This window comes from Astatotilapia calliptera, chromosome 22 (assembly GCF_900246225.1).
Source record: "Astatotilapia calliptera chromosome 22, fAstCal1.2, whole genome shotgun sequence".
Taxonomy (NCBI): Eukaryota; Metazoa; Chordata; class Actinopteri; order Cichliformes; family Cichlidae; genus Astatotilapia; species Astatotilapia calliptera.
Window position 1 is genome coordinate 30662981 of NC_039322.1, and position 18400 is coordinate 30681380.

General features: G+C 43.4%; 1 protein-coding gene across 15 annotated transcripts in view; it reads left to right on the plus strand.

Moving 5' to 3' along the window:
* Positions 1 to 18400, plus strand: part of LOC113014908 (triple functional domain protein) — a 94285-nt gene that overhangs the window by 11815 nt on the left and 64070 nt on the right. For 12 of the 15 annotated variants that reach the window (XM_026156727.1, XM_026156721.1, XM_026156728.1 and 9 more), the window contains exons 1-2: positions 5079 to 5259; positions 8842 to 8892. In XM_026156727.1, the coding sequence (XP_026012512.1) occupies positions 5094 to 5259; positions 8842 to 8892 (217 nt within the window). In that variant the 5' untranslated portion in view covers positions 5079 to 5093. Of the gene's footprint in view, positions 1 to 418; positions 490 to 5078; positions 5260 to 8841; positions 8893 to 18400 lie in introns of those variants that run through there. The other 3 variants (XM_026156732.1, XM_026156735.1, XM_026156733.1) reach the window with 2 other exon arrangements.

Here is an 18400-nt window from a genome sequence, read left to right on the forward strand (position 1 = left end):
CTTTTACAAGGCGGGCGGGAGTGAGGAGGGGTGTCGAGCAGCAGTTGGCCTTTACAAGCACTGTTTTCCCCCTGTTGAATTAAAGTTGCTTAAAATTAAATATAATAATGCCAAATATAGGCCATTAGTGTGGTAAAGTGTTTGTCAGATGTGCAAATGGAAATAATTTGGGCTTTTTTAAAAATCCCCCTCAGGAGCAAGTGAACAGCACACGCACGCACCTCCACACACGCACACACATATGCAAACCTCTCGCCGCTCGCTGCGTGTTTATAAAAAGGAGCTTGTCCCACTTTTTCCCTCTCATCTACCGCGCTCTCGTTCTGTAATTTCTCCGGCGCGATATCTAATTGGCGCAAGCTCGGGAAAGATTTGCCGCCCCGCCGCCGTCTTCCTTAAAAAAAAAACCCAAACTGGAACAAGAGAGGCGAGCGAGTCGAGGGGGCAAAGAGAAAAATGGAGAGAGGATGGAGAAGAAGGAGACAGGAGGTACGTTTTGAGGGGAGAGGAGTCGGGGGGGGGGGGGGGGCGCAGGTTGCGAGTTGCTGTGAAATCTTGTTTGCTGATAGCTGCTGTCTTTATGCAACCTCCTAAGAGGAGCATAAACAGCCAGCTTTTGGAGCGAGGGAGTGATTATTGGGTTGTGCTTGAGCGAGATAAGAGAGTCTGCTCAGTGCAGGTGAAAGAGAAAGAAGAGAGAGCTGGGAAATTCAAAGAGAGCGAGAGAGGCAGACGTTGGAAAAACAACGAGAGAAGCGCACCTTTGAGTGGCAAACTGTGTTAATGAAAGGGGTCACTAAAAAGACTGAATTACCTCACAATTGATTTGGATCGGTTTGAAATATTTGTCGGGATCTGTGGGCTTTTTCTGAGAGCAGAAAGACTGAGAGTGAAGCGAACTAGGACAGGTCCTGAAAGACCATTGTACTCCTTTTTCTTTGGGTCTCCAGTGCATTCAAAACTGCTATCTCACTGTTGCCCTCCCCATCTCGCTCACTTCCTTTGACTACTTTTCACCTCCTTTTTTTCTCCTAGCATCGAGTAATAAAAAGAAAGAAAGAAAAGAAACCAATTCACTGCAAACATCACAATTTGTAGCTTTTTAGGTCTTAAAGCAAAAGGCTGTTGACTGCTGAGCTCCCTGAGATGGTCCCAGAGGTACCAGCCGAAATGAAGAATAGTTTAAAGCGGTGGCCTTTAGCTCTGATCTTGGGGGGCAGAGCGAGGCTTTTTTCATTGTTTTGGCATTCAGCATGGATCTATCCATGCTGAGGGCAGATACCAGTGTGGCTAGAAACACGTCTGTAATTGATAAATGAATATAAAGTACATTCCCAACATTTATTTTCCTCTTTTCTGCCACAGTTGAGGTTTTGAGTAAAGATTGAGTCAGCTTTCTCTGGCGTGTTTCCTGGTGAGCAGCGTTGGAGTGTGGTTGATGTTTGAGTTATGGTGAATGATGTTTGGGGTTAGATAAGAGCTCTGTTTTACCTGAGTGTTTGCGTGTGCGTGAACGCCAAGCTCTCCGGACTGTTGGTCATGTATATTTTACTGCTTTCTCTCAGTAGTGTGCAAGTAAGCACGTGTATATAGTGAGGTTCGTATGCCAAGAACAAACGAGGACGTGGGAATGTCACATTCCTTGAACCTCAGATCAGTTGGAGTGATGAAAGTCATGTATATTTATGTTTCTTATAGAGAATTAATCATTCTGAAAGAAGAAATTGTGGCGTTTCTGTCCTGATCACTACTCAATCCTGCAAGCACACCGGCTGTGCTGGCAAATATATTTCATTATCTCAGACATATGACATACATATTTTTTACTGATTCTAATCTCCATATTTTGGTGTAAAATAAAGTTATTAACAGTTATTCGTTGCTTTTGACAAATTAGCAAGCGTACATGTGATGTTTTTCATCTCAGCTTCATAAAGCTGGTATGAAGGTGTTATCCTGAGATCTAAGGGCTACTGCTAAAAATATCAGGAGCCATGAGCAACACAAAATTACTTGACTGTAGTTGTCAGGACAGGCAGTGTTTCCCACGCTTAGACTTTACTTGGGTGGAATGCCAAAGTTCGGTGTAAGCATTTGGCAACTTGGCAAAACAGTTGGCTTTGGCAAAAAAGCTCTTTATGTATTGTCATCCGCAGTTAGTACACTGGTGCATGTTTTGCTCCCTTTTATTTTGAAAGTCCAGTCACTGTTGTCGTGGACTTTAGATTATTTGGTTAAGTCTCTCATCTCCCAGTTAGAGACCGCACAGCTGGTGATGGTAGTCCTCGTTCCTCTTTGGAGAAGTTGGCTACAAACTGCAGCTCTAACCTGAATCTGCAGGGGGTATTTGACTGCTTCCTGCACCGCCGTGCACAGAACAATTACTCTATCTGTGCAACTAGAGGATTATTGCTCTGTTCTTTTATATTTTCTTTTAACAGTCAAAGTCTTCTAAAACACAGCAATATTGTTAAGCTTGCCTCTTCCTCCTTTAAAGTGCTCAGCACTACCAACACTGCTTTTGCCAGTAGTGGAGTCCTAATCTGTTGGAAGGATTTAACACTTATACTTCAGCAATGAATCTACAGTGGGGCAAAAAAGTATTTAGTCAGCCACCGATTGTGCAAGTTAACCCACTTAAAATGATGACAGAGGTCAGTAATTTGCACCAGAGGTTCACTTCAACAGTGAGAGACAGAATGTGAAAAAAAAATCCATGAATCCACATGGTAGGATTTGTAAAGAATTTATTCGTAAATTAGGGTGGAGAATAAGTATTTGATCACCTCAAACAAGGAAAATCTCTGGCTCTCACAGACCTGTAACGTCTTCTGTAAGAAGCTTTTCTGTCCCCCACTCGTTACCTGTATGAATGGCACCTGTTTGAACTCATCATCTGTATAAAAGACGCCTGTCCACAGCCTCAAACAGTCAGACTCCAAACTCCGCCATGGCCAAGACCAAAGAGACACCAGGAAAAGTATTGTAGACCTGCACCAGACTGGGAAGAGTGAATCTACAATAGGCAAGCAGCTTGGTGTGAAAAAAATCAACTGTGGGAGCAATCATCAGAAAATGGAAGACATACAAGACCACTGATAATCTCCCTCGATCTGGGGCTCCACGCAAGATCTCATCCCGTGGGGTCAAAATGATCATGAGAATGGTGAGCAAAGATCCCAGAACCACACGGGGGGACCTGGTGAATGACCTGCAGAGAGCTGGGACCAAAGTAACAAAGGTCACCATCAGTAACACACTACAACGGCAGGGAATCAAATCCCGCAGTGCCAGACGTGTTCCGCTGCTGAAGCCAGTGCATGTCCAGGCCCGTCTGAAGTTTGCCAGAGAGCACATGGATGATACAGCAGAGGATTGGGAGAATGTCATGTGGTCAGATGAAACCAAAGTAGAACTTTTTGGTATAAACTCAACTCGTCGTGTTTGGAGGAAGAAGAATACTGAGTTGCATCTCAAGAACACCATACCTACTGTGAAGCACGGGGGTGGAAACATCATGCTATGGGGCTGTTTTTCTGCCAAGGGGACAGGACGACTGATCCGTGTTAAGGACAGAATGAATGGGGCCATGTATCGTGAGATTTTGAGCCAAAACCTCCTTCCATCAGTGAGAACTTTGAAGATGAAACGAGGCTGGGTCTTCCAACATGGCAATGATCCAAAACACACCGCCCGGGCAACAAAGGAGTGGCTCCGTAAGAAGCATTTGAAAGTCCTGGAGTGGCCTAGCCAGTCTCCAGACCTCAACCCCATAGAAAATCTGTGGCGGGAGTTGAAAGTCCGTGTTGCTCGGCGACAGCCCCAAAACATCACTGCTCTCGAGAAGATCTGCATGGAGGAATGGGCCAAAATACCAGCTACTGTGTGTGCAAACCTGGTAAAGACCTATAGTAAACGTTTGACCTCTGTTATTGCCAACAAAGGTTATGTTACAAAGTATTGAGTTGTATTTTTGTTATTGACCAAATACTTATTTTCCACCCTGATTTACCAATAAATTCTTTACAAATCCTACCATGTGGATTCATGGATTTTTTTTTCACATTCTGTCTCTCACAGTTGAAGTGTACCTCTGGTGCAAATTACTGACCTCTGTCATCATTTTAGGTGGGGGAACTTGCACAATCGGTGGCTGACTAAATACTTTTTTGCCCCACTGTAACTATCAGTTAGCGTTTAGGCAGTGCAGCTGCAGTGGAAGTAACACCAGGATAAATGCTGTCAGTGGGATGGGTACGTCACAGGACCTATAAAGATGCTTAAAGTGGGAACAGATACCCCTTTTTATTCTTTCCCCCAACTGCAAATGATGTCCTTAAAGTTAAAGTTGGTCAATACCTGAGTCAGTCTGATATCAGTCTGTGGCTGAATGGGGTCAAGTTGGCAATTATATGCAGTCTGATTCTGATAAAACAGATATTAACTGTAACAAAAAAATCACATCTGTTTGATCCTTCGTTCTGTGCTGGAGTTGAGTCCCCTTGTGTTGTGCTTATTGACACACTCATTCAGAGTGATGGCAACATGTTGATAATTTGTATGCATTTGTAAATTAGACAGGAATTATTTTCAAAGCTTTGACAATTTCTCTGAGAGCGACTGCAGTCCGTCCAAGTCAGGCTGCGACTGTTTTCAGAAAGGTGGCCTTCTATCATGAGACTTGAGCCCTCTTGTAGTATTTGGTATTCCTCTATGGATGCAAAATCACCACGCAAAAGACCGTTATACTATACTGCATCAAGTTCCCACCCCTTAATTCAGTCAGTAGTGGTACTTTCTGTTTCCCAAATATCTGTGTATTGTGTAATGATTCATGGCAAGCAACAAAAACCCCTCTCACACAGATGATCCCTTAGGTAATATGTTGTTAAGTGCTCTCTCTGTGGCCTCTGACATTTAAACATTTTCTCCACCCTGCAGCTATATCTGCCTCTAAACTCTCCAACGCAGCCTTGACAGCTGGGTATTGCTCATTGTTTTTAAGACACTCACCTCAGTTCAGTCAGTGTGAGCCAGACAGTCGGTATTTTTAAATGAAAGGGACTCTTTCCTATTTGTGTGTGAGTCAAACGATGAGTGTGCCTGCCGAGAAGCTGAAGGCAGGGGCCCACAGAAAGGGTGGTCCCGTGTTAATGCGGGCTAAGAGTCAGAAACGGTGTGTGTCGGGACAAGAGAGAGCTGTCTGTTTTTTAAGGGGCTCCATAAGGATACAGTGCAGCCAGTGTTCAGCAGGGCTCGGTGAGTTCACTCTATCTCAGTTTTTGGGAGAGGAAAGTTTGGATTTGTTCAATGGGAATCGGGCCGTTGGAGTTTTCGCCGTGTCATTTCCTCAAAAGCCGTTTGGTGTGTATGTGTGCGAGCTCTGTTTAAGTTCATCCAAAGAGCTTGGCTGACGGTTCAGCAGTGGGCTTATCCTACTATGGTCTTAACAAAGTTGGCTCAGAGTGTATGCATGTCTGTTTGTGTGCGGTTGGATTAACCCACTGCTGTAACGGCCACATCGCAGAGGAAAAGCCTGTTTTCGTGCACACGTGTTGTGTTTTTACCCCCCCTTCATGCATGTTTGACTACTGGCTCAGCTACAAGTGTTGTTGTTTAGATTGGGATAAGCTGTGGGCTGCCACTACTGTAAGTCTGGTATTACATTGTTGCACACTGTGGCTTAAGCGGACATCTTTGGCATGGCAAATATGTGAAGTATGTAGGTGTTTGGTCTTTCTCTTGCCTTCTCCCTTCACCTCTTTCAGTCTTTGTGAAGATTTTGTTTTTCCAGGTACACGGCTTTAGAGAACATTTCCTTGATATCTTTGGCCTTCTCTCGACAGCTCGGCTCTACTTTCCCATGCAGTGTTTTGTGCGTGAGGCTGCTGTTGCCTGCAAGTTAGGTCTTGTGTAGTTTTATGTGTACTCTGCTGCTAAATGTTCATTACTGAGAACTGCCACCAGCAAAATGTTGCTTACCTACTACCTAAGCTCACAGCAGAAGATGTTTGATTTTTGCATGAATGGAGCCAGGCTGGACCTCCTTAAAGAAGACTTTTGCAAAACAAAGCAGAGTCACTAGTTTCAATCTTGGCTAAAAGTTTGAAACTAGTGCAGCTTTTGCTTTTTACTGTTCGGTCACACACCTGCAGGTGCAGATTCCTGATGGATCATTGTTTAATGAAAAATAATTGCAATCCTGTCAAAGAGTGCTATAAATCTTTGTCCAGAGCATTATTCTGCTGTTGGACTTCCTGGTTTGGATTTCATTTTCTTACCTTAAACCACCTGATTATGAACGTGGTATATGTTGGATAGATGTCTCATAAGTTTGCAAGTTCAGTGAAGAGCAGGTTTTGCTGCTGCTTTAATTAAAAGCGGACTCTTCTGGGTGTGATTTAAGGAATTTATTTAATGCGGCTTAAACTATTACTTCAGAGAAATCTTTTTTCAGCTGTAAGAGAGGAACTGTAATGCCAGTGTAGAAATTTACAGGGATGCCTTAGTGCCATCCGGGCCGAAAGGGTTTCCTGGTAAACAAAAGTGTGTCGCAACACAAATGATTTGCATGCTTTCCTCAGAGGGATCCAGGTAGCCTCTAGTTATGTCTCAAATGAGCTTCTACACTGAGGGTGTTTTCACACCTGTTTGTTTACTCTGCTCCGAATCCTTTGATGAGTTTGTAAACGTGTAGCTTTTCCCTGTGATTTGGTTTCTTTTTACACAGAGAAAAATCTAAGTGAACGCTGAGCAAACCACAACGTGTCATTACAGACCACGTGAGAATGTCCTGTCCGCTTATTGGCCAGATGTGTCTGGGAGCAACAAATGTAAATACAGGAACAAGGTGCTGCGTTCTGGACAACTGGAAAATACTGAGAGTTTACATTCATTTCACATCTAGTTGCCGACTCACACTGACATTTGAACATCTACAGCTCCTCAACACATCCCAGTACAGAAGTATTTTTACCCAAACTTGCAATGTCACACAGTACTCAGACTAACTGCACCAAGTGAGAAAATGAACTGCAGTTTGCTTTAAAAGGACTAAACAGGCAGGTGTGAAAACGCCCTAATGCTGATTTCCAGCTCCATATTTTTAGTGATGGACTCTGCTAGACTCTGCAGGATCGACAGCTCGAAGCATGTTTCCACAACACTGCTTTGCACGTAAATTTCTCATGAAGTTCTTTAAACTGAGATACGCACAGAATCAACTGTAGGCGTCGGTCACAGCACGTCATGCGTGAGTACTCCTCACCAATGAGCTTATGCTGCGCTTTGCTCAGTAATAGGATAGACAGGTTTCAGAGTGTAGTAGGTACTGCTTCCTATGTGAAAAGGCCTTTATGCACTCAGTCTAACTTGTTTGAAGCTAGCTGTTTTAGCTCCCTTGCCCTTCCTTTAAAGATACTTTCTTTTGATTGGTTGTCTCTTGCAAAGAGAGGGTCAGTAGGTAGAGATTGTGTGCTCACAGCTGGAGATCTATGCCTGGGATGGCCATATTAGGGATATCTGCTCTCTGTGATATCATAAAGGGGGAAAATCATTCTTCTGCTCATTTATACACCGACCCTATTATTTGAAATGTTGGCCATGTTTCATATGAGCACCTACCTTAACAGTGGAAATCAAACTGCACGTACCTCAGTGCATATTGTAGATACTTGGTATAGATCATGTACTCAGTACCACAGTCAGCATCTCTCTGCCTCAGCGCAGCGATCTGTACCATTAAACAGGAAGCAGCAATCCTGAGTCAGAATAGATCGAGCATGTGTCAGTGAGTCAGCCAGTCGAGCGTCCACCCTGTTTACATGTTGACAGCACATGACGCTGACGGTATCTTCCCCTCCGTCACAGCAGCGGCCTCACTCACTCACAGGCTATAGGCTGCATCAATGGACTGATTGTTGAATTTGCAGAGAAACCACCGGGCTTTGGTCATGAGTTATAGGCTGATGAGAAGATGACTCCGGCATGCTCGGGTCCGGTGTAAGCAGAACATGCTGTTTAGGGGTCGTGGGAATCATCACGTTCCTGGTGCCTTGCTATAATGTTTTACTAGTTAAGGGAGGAGAGCATGATGAAGGTAGTCTCTTCCTCCCATAGTAAGGTGTTTCCTGTGACTAAGGCAATATCACTTCTCTTATTAATGTTGGGGATTTTTCCATCCTAAGTAATGCGGAAGCCCTTTCAAGACAGCCAGTTCTTGTTTATCTTCTTTATCCAAGGCTTTGCTGGTAATAAACAGTGTTCTTAATTATTGAGATTTTTTCTGGCAGTTGATTAGTCTTCTGTTTTTTAGCCACATTGATGGCATGTTAACCTGACAAGTTTGTGTTTGTTGTGCTTTGGAGTTTTAAAGCCTCAACAAATATGGGATGGTTTTTCATGGAATTGATCGCTAACATTCTGATCCTGCTCAGATCAACTTTAATCACTTTGTAGCATAGAGCGTAGTTGTTATTATTCCACTACTTTACCAGAAACTGTTAAAACACAAACTTTCCTTCAGCCGTACTTACCATTTATTCTATTTAATAGCAAATGTAGGAGCATTTTAACTGGAAGTGTTTATGATACACTGGTATTGATAGTAACTCTGATATTGAAAAAAACATTTATATGATGTTTATCATTAATGCTGTTAAAGATACAATGTTCTTTTAATATGTTTTCATGTAGTCATGCTTACAGGACTTCTTTCCACTTCGTTTTGAGTGAATTCATTTGCCAAATTCGTTTTGGCTGCGATGTGTATTTTTATTTCTGTGTCATGCATTTTAATTGGGGATAAAAACAGTTGCTCTTTTTTTATCTGTGTTTCTACAGATGGATCCCTCCCTAAAGAGCCAAAAGGAGATGTATCGAGCCAGATAGCAGGTAAAACATAAGATTGTTTTTTTTTCTTGCAAGGCCCGTTTATATCCATGTGTGTGCTGGTGGTGCAAGAGGGGAGTGTATTTTACTGAGGGTGGAGGGTCGGGGAGGTCGGTATATTTCAAAAGAAATATGGTGTGTTTGGTGTATTTTTACATGCACACGAGCAGACTAAAGCCCTTTTACAGATGTAATGTAGACCTTTTTTAAATTTAAAAAGTATTATCCTGCTAAGGGTTTTAGCATACATTAAGTGGGTAAAGAGATGTTCTCCAGAGATGTTCAGTCAGATTCAAGTCTGGCTGGGTCACTCGGGGACATTGACAGAGTAGTTCTGAAGCCTCTGCTTTGGTATCATGGCTCTTTGCTTAGGGTTGTTGTCCTGTTGATGAACCTTTGCCTCAGTCTGAGGACCAGCGCGTTTTGGACCAGGTCATCATCAAGGGTGGACCTGAACATTGCTGGATTCACCTTCCCTTGACCGTAACTAGTGTCCCACTGCTGAAAAACATCCCCCAGCTTGATGCTGCCACCACCATGCTTCAGTTTAGGGATGGTATTGGCCAGCTGGTGAGCGGTGTCTGGTTTCCTCCAGATGTGATACTTTGCATTCAGACCACAGTGCTCAAGCTGGGTTTTATCAGACCAGAAAATTGTTTCTCATCCTCTGAGAGTCCTTCAGGTGTCTTTTAGCAAACTCCAGGTCATGTCATGAGCCTTTTATTGAGGAATGGCTTGTTGTCCTGCTGGGAGGTTTTCTTCTCTCCACAGTAATGCTGGAGCTCTGCCAGAGTAAGCATCAGGTTATTGGTCACCTGCCTGACCAAGGCCTTTTTACTTCGATTGCCCAAACTGGCCAGCCAGCTGTAGGAAGACTTCTGGCGGTTCCACAGTTCTTCTGTTTTCAGATGATGGAGGCCACTGTGCTCATTACTATCCTCAATGATAAAGACAGGTGTGTGCCTTTCCAAATCATAGCCAGTCGACTGAATTTACCACAGGTGGGCCCCAATCAAGTGTCAGAAACATCTGACAGATGATCACTGGAAACAGGAGGTAGCTGAGCTCGATTTGTATGTGTCATGGAAAAGGCTGTGAATACATGTACTTGTTATATTTTTGTTTTTCATTTTTGATAAATTTGCAAGAATTTCAAGCAGAGTTTATTCACTTTGTCATTATGGGGTAAATACTTTTTGGATGCTCTGTTAAATTTCGCCCCTGTTCCTGTCCATTCTCTTGTCTGCTGGTGTTGGACATTGTAAGGTTCTTGTCTAATAGCACTGATGAAGGGCGGTTCAATGCTCTGCCCCTCCCAGTATCAATACAGGTCATTGTCATCCTAAATCTCACATGTCCTCACTTTTCCTGTCATCCTCGTCTCCACCTCTCCCATCTATTCCCAAAACATACAGGATGTGGACAGCTACCCATGTCTGGCACCTCTCCCCATAGCTATAACAGGCTATTAGCAATGAGTTGAGATGGACACTTACGCTGCCTGCTCCATGATTTATTCACACAAACTGCCATTCATTCAGAATCACTCACCCTAAATGACCTTTTCCTTGTGTCCTTTCTCCAATCAGTTGTACTAAATCTTCCCTTTTATTATCCTCATGGTGCAGCTGACACTTAAAAAGTAGGCTATGTTCCTCATGTGAGGGTTAATATGTGCTGCTGAAACGACACATTTAATGACCAATTTGACATATAAAGTTATTTCTGCTCTGTTCTTCAGTGAGAAATTTTACTATTTCATAGGAAATTAGAATAGAGCCATTTGTGCAAACCTCTTAATTAGAAACTCTAAGACTATCAGCAGTATTGGCTTTGTAAAGAGAAACAAAAACAGCCCTCAAATTCTACACACAAAGGAGGACAGTGAGTTGGCAGGTTGCTCCAAAGCCTCAGGGTCTTTATAGAGAAAGCTTCAGTGCCCGTAGGAAAAAGGCGATGAAAGCAACACAAACGCGGTTATATCTGAAAAACACTTGGCTTTAGTGTGACTGTTTAGCCTTTCTGCATGGTGCTTTTCTTAAGCATCCTGCTGCTTAACAGTTATCACTTCGTGGTTTAGACTAGGTGGTGGGTGGGGGGGATTATGTCTGTCCATCTGTTGGGCCTCCTCATCCACTGGTCTGACTGGGTGACTGGAAAGTGGGTTGCAAGGGATGGGAGGGTGAGGCGAGTGCTCTTATGTAATGATGTTAAAGCTTTCGAACCCTGACAGATGTGCTTTCTATCACCGTCTCACGCTCTCTCTCAACCCTTTTCGTCTGTGTCTGTCCAGAAGTACCCGGTGTAATCTGCCTCAGTGCTTGTTGAAATGATTTGGCATAAATCTTCAGCAATCAGCTGCAATCTGCAATCTGAAAGCATCGCCTCAAGATGGCGTGTTCGAGCAGACTGGAAGAGCTGAAGCACAAAAATGCTGCAGGAGTGTCTGATCTGCAGCAGTCGTCTGTAGAAGAGCCACTCCTCTGTCACTTACTGTGTAATCTCAGTAAGTGACAGGAGCAACGTGTGGAAGGAAAATGAGTTTTTATTCTCACTATTACAGCAGTAGAAGGGTTTTTTGGGGTGGAGGGTTAAAAAACAAACAAACAAAAAAACAAAACAACTTGTTGTTGTAACGGTCTTTTTCTCTCTGTCTCGTCACGGTTCGTCAGAATAGGATCAGGTGGCATTAAAAGACCCGGCCGACTGAACGCTTGGCACCAATAACAAGCTGCCTTTTCTTTCTCTCCGTCTCTCTCGCTGTCTTTCTTTTATTCCTGCTTCCTCTACTCTCCCTTTTCCCTTCTCCCCTGCTGTGTTTGGGTCGCTGGGGTAACCCTGGCCTGTTTCTCGCTCGGTTAGCCTACCCTGCTATTAGAGGTCTGGATGGATGGGGAGAACAGGAAGAGGCGGGGGTAAGGGAAAGATGGTGTGCGCTCTGTCTCGGTCTCCCAAGCCAAAACTCCGATTTGGGGACACAAAGGGGAAAATTGGGAAGGACACGGAGAATCTGAACGGACTGGAAACAAACACCCAGGCTGTGCTGTTCAGTCTTGAATGCTGTCAATTCGGTGTTTTAGATCGCTGCTCGTTTTCATCAACGGCAAATGATTTTCACTGCAATGAAAGTGCTACACAGATACCTTATCAGTGTAAGGGTGGTAAAGGGAAAGTAGTGACACTGTCCCTGTATTGGATTGAAAGAGTGCATTTGATGCAGAATTTACTTAGATGGCACCTAAACATGACTAATTGAGCAGATGAACACGTTCTTACTTAAACTGGTTTCTAACTTTGTGTGTATGTACAGTCAGTGTGAGCTGTGGCCACAGTGAGGTCATTGTTATATTGGCACAGCAGCCAGTCAAAGGTAAGCTGTGCAGCAGCTAATCAGAGCTGCTTCAGTAGGACTGATAGATGGGACATGAGCCATTTGTCAAGAATTCAAACCACATATAGACAAAAGAAGATTGTTGTTTTCGTCTGCACTGATCTGGCGTTGTGGCTCTGTTCTGAGATCTCACAGAACAGGAGTCTGTGGCAACAGATATAACTGTGATAAAATCATAAACGGCACTAAAGGCAGAGCTAGGGCACAGGTGGGCTATTAAGCTGCTTGCAGGTTGTGCAAAAGTAGCAGCTCAAGTAGTCCATTAGGCCCTGGTCACGCAGACGCAGAGACCTGTAGGCGACTGCATGGCAACCACCAGTTGGTAGGGAAAAATTAGCATTAACTGACTGGTTTTGGGTGATTGCTGGAGGTTGCTGGCAGTCTCGAAGAGGAAACCTCACTGGGAATGCTTAGGTTGCTAGCAGATTGTCACATTTAGTTTGTAGAGAAGACTTTTGTGCAAAACTCACTGACCAATCACCAAGTGGTTGTGAAACTGTCTTTGTCATTCTTCAAAGCAGAAGCTGCACATTTTTTTTTCATTTTTTATTTGTTTTAAATGGGTTGATTTTAGGAAAAAAATCAGCTTTTACTTTGAAGATGGACCTTCTCCATTTCCAAATGGGGTTGCACCCCTTTAGTGGTTAGTGAGCATTTGCAGACTGCTTGCAACTAAGGCAATCACAAGGAGGTTTTTGGTACAGCACCCTCTTTGTGGCAGTTTTCCTCCTAGCAACCAGAAGTTCACCAACCAGTCTCTAAGTGTGGCGGAGGCATCTTATGTGATATGTAGAAGTGTATCTGCTGATGTGCCTGCCTAAAACTAAGCAAAATGGCATCATTGCATTATAGAAACATTGCAGAAGAACATTAAAAGTAACAGAGGAGTTTAACCAACTGCTGACAAAAAGACAAATACAGTCGATTCAGTAGAGCTGGAACTGCAGTCACACCTGCGAACACTTGTGTGTCATGTTTGTTATTAAGTGCGATACAGCCAGGTTAGCTGTAATAGAGTTGCAAAGGGGGAGGAGAGCTGCTGTTGTTCCCCATTGTGTCTCCCTTTCTGTTTGTTCTTAAAACAATATTCTTAATGTGTTTAACACAGAAAAGCAGCACTCTGTGGAACAATGCTAGGGGCACTGTAAACTTCATATGCAAATTGAGGGGGGGGGGAGCTTGAGAAGCTTAATATTTACTAAGGAGGTAAGGCTTAGCAGTTTAGGATTTATCTGAGATGAATCTGTCTGGAAGATTATAGTCTTAAATGTATTTCATTTAGATTTTTCTAGTACTGCTTTTTCTTCATAGGAAAGGAAATGCCTTCAAATTAACATTTAGACCACAGGAAACATAAAATAGCTTAATGCACGCTTCGGTTAAATCAATTTAAAGTGTAGAAATGAAATTAAATCCATTGAGCGTGTAGTATTTATGAGTAAAATGGGCATGCAATCAAATAAAATTGCTCTGTCTGGTATCTTTTTTTTGTCATGGAGACACTGCTGTCCACTCCTTTATCCCAGAGGAATTCCTGCCAGTCCCACACATCCCTCAGCAGGGAATTTATGGCACGCTGTGAATGTGGGAAGTCCACAGCTATGCACTGATTCACACTCTTGCGCGCGAATCTGGTTTCTGTTGACCCGTAACAGCTGGTTTAGGAGCGATGGCTCCCAGTCAGCTGCTGGATAGCCCTCATGAGATATAACTGCTCTTTAATCTCACAGGAAGATGCTGCGAGTGTTTCCTCCTCCTCTCAGCTGACTGTACCACCCGTCCCATCTGTTGGTGTGCACACAGCTGTCGCATTCTGTCTTCATATTGAACTCAGAAACACACACACACACCGACCCCTGAGGTATTTGTTACAGTGCCTCTGGGGAAGACTTGTTGTTGTTGTTGTTGTTGTGGTGTTTAGCAAACTGAGTAATGCCCACTCAGAGGCCACTACAAATCTCAGGCCTCTGAGGTGTGTGCCAAGTATGTACATATTGTAACACAAGCACAGCCCAGTTCCAGTCGTGGCCTGCAACGAAGAAGAACTGGCCGTGATCCGGGAGTTTCAGCAAAGGATGATGGACATTCCTGGCATCACCCCCATGGGTGTAGTCATATCAGTGATAACTTTGTCTCGCCCACTTCATACAGCACAGGCGACACGGGAAATGTTGGGACTTTTTGTTGCCTTGGAAAAATTCACCCAGGTGTGCTTTTTTTTTCGTCTTATGGGATACGGTTTTCCTCTGTCTCGACTTCTCAGATAATTCTTCATTTAGTGATTGGCATTGGACGCCAGTTTCCCTGAATTCCTGAATGTAGACATCATCAGCAAGGTAATGACCTCCTCATTGGTAGCTAATGGCTTATTGATCATAAAGAAAAGAGGAATGTAATTTGTTTTTCACAGTTTGTCATTGAATTGGAAAAGTTCAAATGAACACTGGCTGTGTACTTCATTGCGCTGTGAATGGATCGTAAATTTTCTTGTTAGGCTGTTTGATGACTCTCGTAGCAAGCACTTCCTCGAATTCAGCATTCCAACGTGACTCAGTTAAATCATTGGTTGTAACATAAACTCTGTGACGTTAATACGTCCTTATACAGAGTCATGGTTGTATTTAATACACTGTCCTCTTTAAGTTTTAAGAATTCTTAGACTTGGTGAACTAAAAACCAATTTGCATGAATTTCTCTGCACTTACTGAACATTGCATGTAGTGCTGAAATGTAGTTACTATACTAATACTTTAAAGTTTTGTAGGTCACTAGAATTAAATCACATCTGTTTAATGCATTAAAGATGTAGCAATAACGTGCCATTAAGCACCAAATTGCAAAAGTTACCTCAAAGTGCTTTAGATTGTTAGCTAAAGAGTGAAGACAGTGGGAAGGAAAACCCCTTCTAACAGTAAGAAACCTCCAGCAGAAGCAGGCTCAGGGAGAGGCAGCCATCTGCTGTGACCAGTGAGGGGACGGAGACGAAGGAAAAGATGCACAGTGAAAGCGAGGTGAGATTAGATTAATAATAACTAATGTTTAATGCAGTACTTTGTGCTGTTTTTGGTTCTTCACTTTAGCCCAACAGAGAAGACAGAAATCCTGATATATAAAGAACTTCTTTGTAGTAAAGAGATAAACATAACAACGCTCCATCATCGGGTCATACTTTGTTCCTTTTCGTTTTTCTGCTTCTTTTTTGTCAAGTGAACACAGCTATGATCGGTCTTTTTGGTGTGCAAGTCCCACTTTCAACCAGTCAGCAATCTGTCTTGGCATACCATCACCATCGAGTTAAGTGCTGTTGGCTCTTGGGAGGAGGTGCCGTAAATCCAAGTCGATACAGTCAACGTTTACATATACAGTCCCAGCCTCTACTAGCATAGGTTAATACTGAGCGGCTGCAGAGCAACAACATGGGTGATTTGAGCCGATTGAAGCAAGTACCTATACGAGTGAAGGAAAAGCACTCGATTGACATATGGCAATCTGCTAAGTACCTTAGAGGGTTAGCTACAGTAGCTGCAAAGCAGTGAACTATGAGAAGATCACTTTGTACGTGGGCGGAGCTGAAGCGTTTTGCCTATAACCTCACGACTCACTTCCTGTGCTAAGCGGCTTCTCCTCGTTCATAAATGCAGTGCAGGCATATTATAATTGCTGCCCCTCCTGCACGTTGAGGATTACCTCCATTTACCTGTCTCTCCAAAAGACAGACAGATTAGCAGCTCACCTAATGCCACACGAGGTTCTCACTGTTTATCCACAGAGCCCAAGTGTCTGCACCGGTAACCCAATTTCTCCTTGGAAATGTTTGCTCCAGCTTTCCATATGGATGTGTAGACATCACCAAAAATGGGTGGTTTTGGTTGTCTGCAGGGTTGGAATATCTCCCCTCAGGAATCTCAGGATTAGCTTCAGCTGCGGCAGCTCTGCCCGCAGCGGACTGGGATCCCGTCGGCACATCGGCCAGTCACTCTATGATTAGATGATGCTGCGAGCGGGCTGCATTTCTCCAGCAGCAGCCGAAGCCAAATCCACAGCAATTTATGGAGGTTTTACAATTTAGGGAAGAATTTTCAAGCATGGCTTGCTGGACAGCCAATCACAAGTGGCAGTATGCTTATACTGGTTCCTCCCTCGTCCCACTGACAGGTACAGTGTTGCCTGTCTGGTGATGCACAGGAGAGGGGGACGTAGAATCTACCATGCAGTCAGCACCATCCTTTCCTTTGTGCTCTTCCTCGTCATTCCTCAATCAACCCAATGGAAACTGAACTTAGTCGTCCCTCCATCGTTCCCTGACGTCTACTTTATTCCTCCTTCGCTGTCATACACCGCTTCTCTCTTTCCTCAGCCTAGTTATGACACAATGATGTGTTTCATTAGCTTACTAATTTTCCTGGTTCCTCCTAGTTGGTTTTGTTCATCATTTACCCAGAAACCCTTGTTCTCCAGTCTGCTTCTGTGCGGGTGTGGGTGTGACCTGGCCACTCTATATTTAGCTGCTGTGCCACTTTCTCTGTTCCCAGAGCACTGCAGAGTGCTGGGAGGTGATGGAGGATGGGGTGGCTGTGTCTTTAAACTTACCTTTTACTTTTGATGATTAAAGAAGAAATCCACCCAAAATACTGCTCAGATAAACTCTGGAAATAAGAAGGATGGTGTGTGTGTGTGTGTGTGTGTGTGTGTGTGTGTGTGTGTGTGTGTGTGTGTGTGTGTGTTGGTCAGTCTGCGTGAAACCTTAATCTGATAAAAGTCGCCGTACAGTAGCAAATTCAAACAACTACAAGGCCTCACTGTGCGCTCTTTTTACACGCTCACACTCTTCCAAACACGCAGCGGTTTTCTGCTCGTCTCTTGTCAACATTAGGTTTTTCATTGACCTTTGATTATCCTCCTGCTCAGTGGCAGCCGGCCAATCAGACAGCAGGTTTGCAAGCAACATCAAAGATTGTCTTTGCTTCAGAAGATGAATCACTCTGTGGTGAAAACATGCTGACTTATCTGTTTGTGCGCATATGCTGCAGTTCACCTCGATAAGCGCGCTTCTTGAGCATTTAGCTTGGCATCGCTGCTGTAAATAAGTGGCGCCGATAAACATCGCGCTCGAGCTAAGCTGCGAGGTAATGTTCAGGGAGCAGCGTGTAGGCAGCTGCTACAAAAGCAGCTTTCTTGTAATTTAATGGCCGTATTGTCACATGATGACCACAGCATTAGACAATCTGTTCCAAAGCAGTTGTATGTGTCGCGTAAGGTTGTAATTCATAGAAAGTATGATCATTTTCATAGCTGGTCTAGATCAGTGATGTCAAACTCATCTTCAATCAAAGGGGACGTACGGCACATATAGCTCATAGGATAGATCGAACTGGTGAAACTCTGCCTTCTGTCAATGTAAAGACATTTAGACACTTTTAATTCCTGAGTTATCCTTGTATAAGAAAAAAATTTGTTTTTTTTTTTTTTTTTTAAATAGCACAGCTCAGTTTTTCTGAAGTCACTACTGGGCCAATTCTGGCTCCCAGGTCACATGTTTCACACCTCTTTGTCTAGAAAATGAAAATTTTTTATCCCAGTTTTCTAAAATCCAACCAAACCTTGTCATGTAAGTCAAAACAAGTAAATGCTCACAATTGTTATCGGTGTTTACAATAAATATACCTTGAATAGGTGTTTCATTTCTTGCTAATGTGTTAATCACTCAATGTAACATTAAAAACACCTAGAAGAAGTATAAACATTTTTTAAGTGACTTTTTTCAGTTCTAACTCCACTACACTAGCTTTACATGAGTTAACAAACAAAACAATCCCTGTTTATCTTTTACTTGGGCCCTCTGCAGCTTCTCAGTTCCTCTGCCTGAAACAAGCTGCCTTAGCTCCCTTCCCCATGACTTTAAGACGTCTTTCTTCTGATTGGCTGCTCGTTGTAAACGGAAGCTGTGATCAGCAGGTCGGTAGGCCAAAGCTTTGTGCCTGAGAGGACCATGTTGGAGTGAGTCACTCTCACTCACATTATAGAGAGTTAAGGGTGGAAAACATCACTGTTTGTTATGACGGTGTGTTGTTGGAACATACCGTCTGTGACAGATGAGAAAAATAGGCTAACTTTTACCCA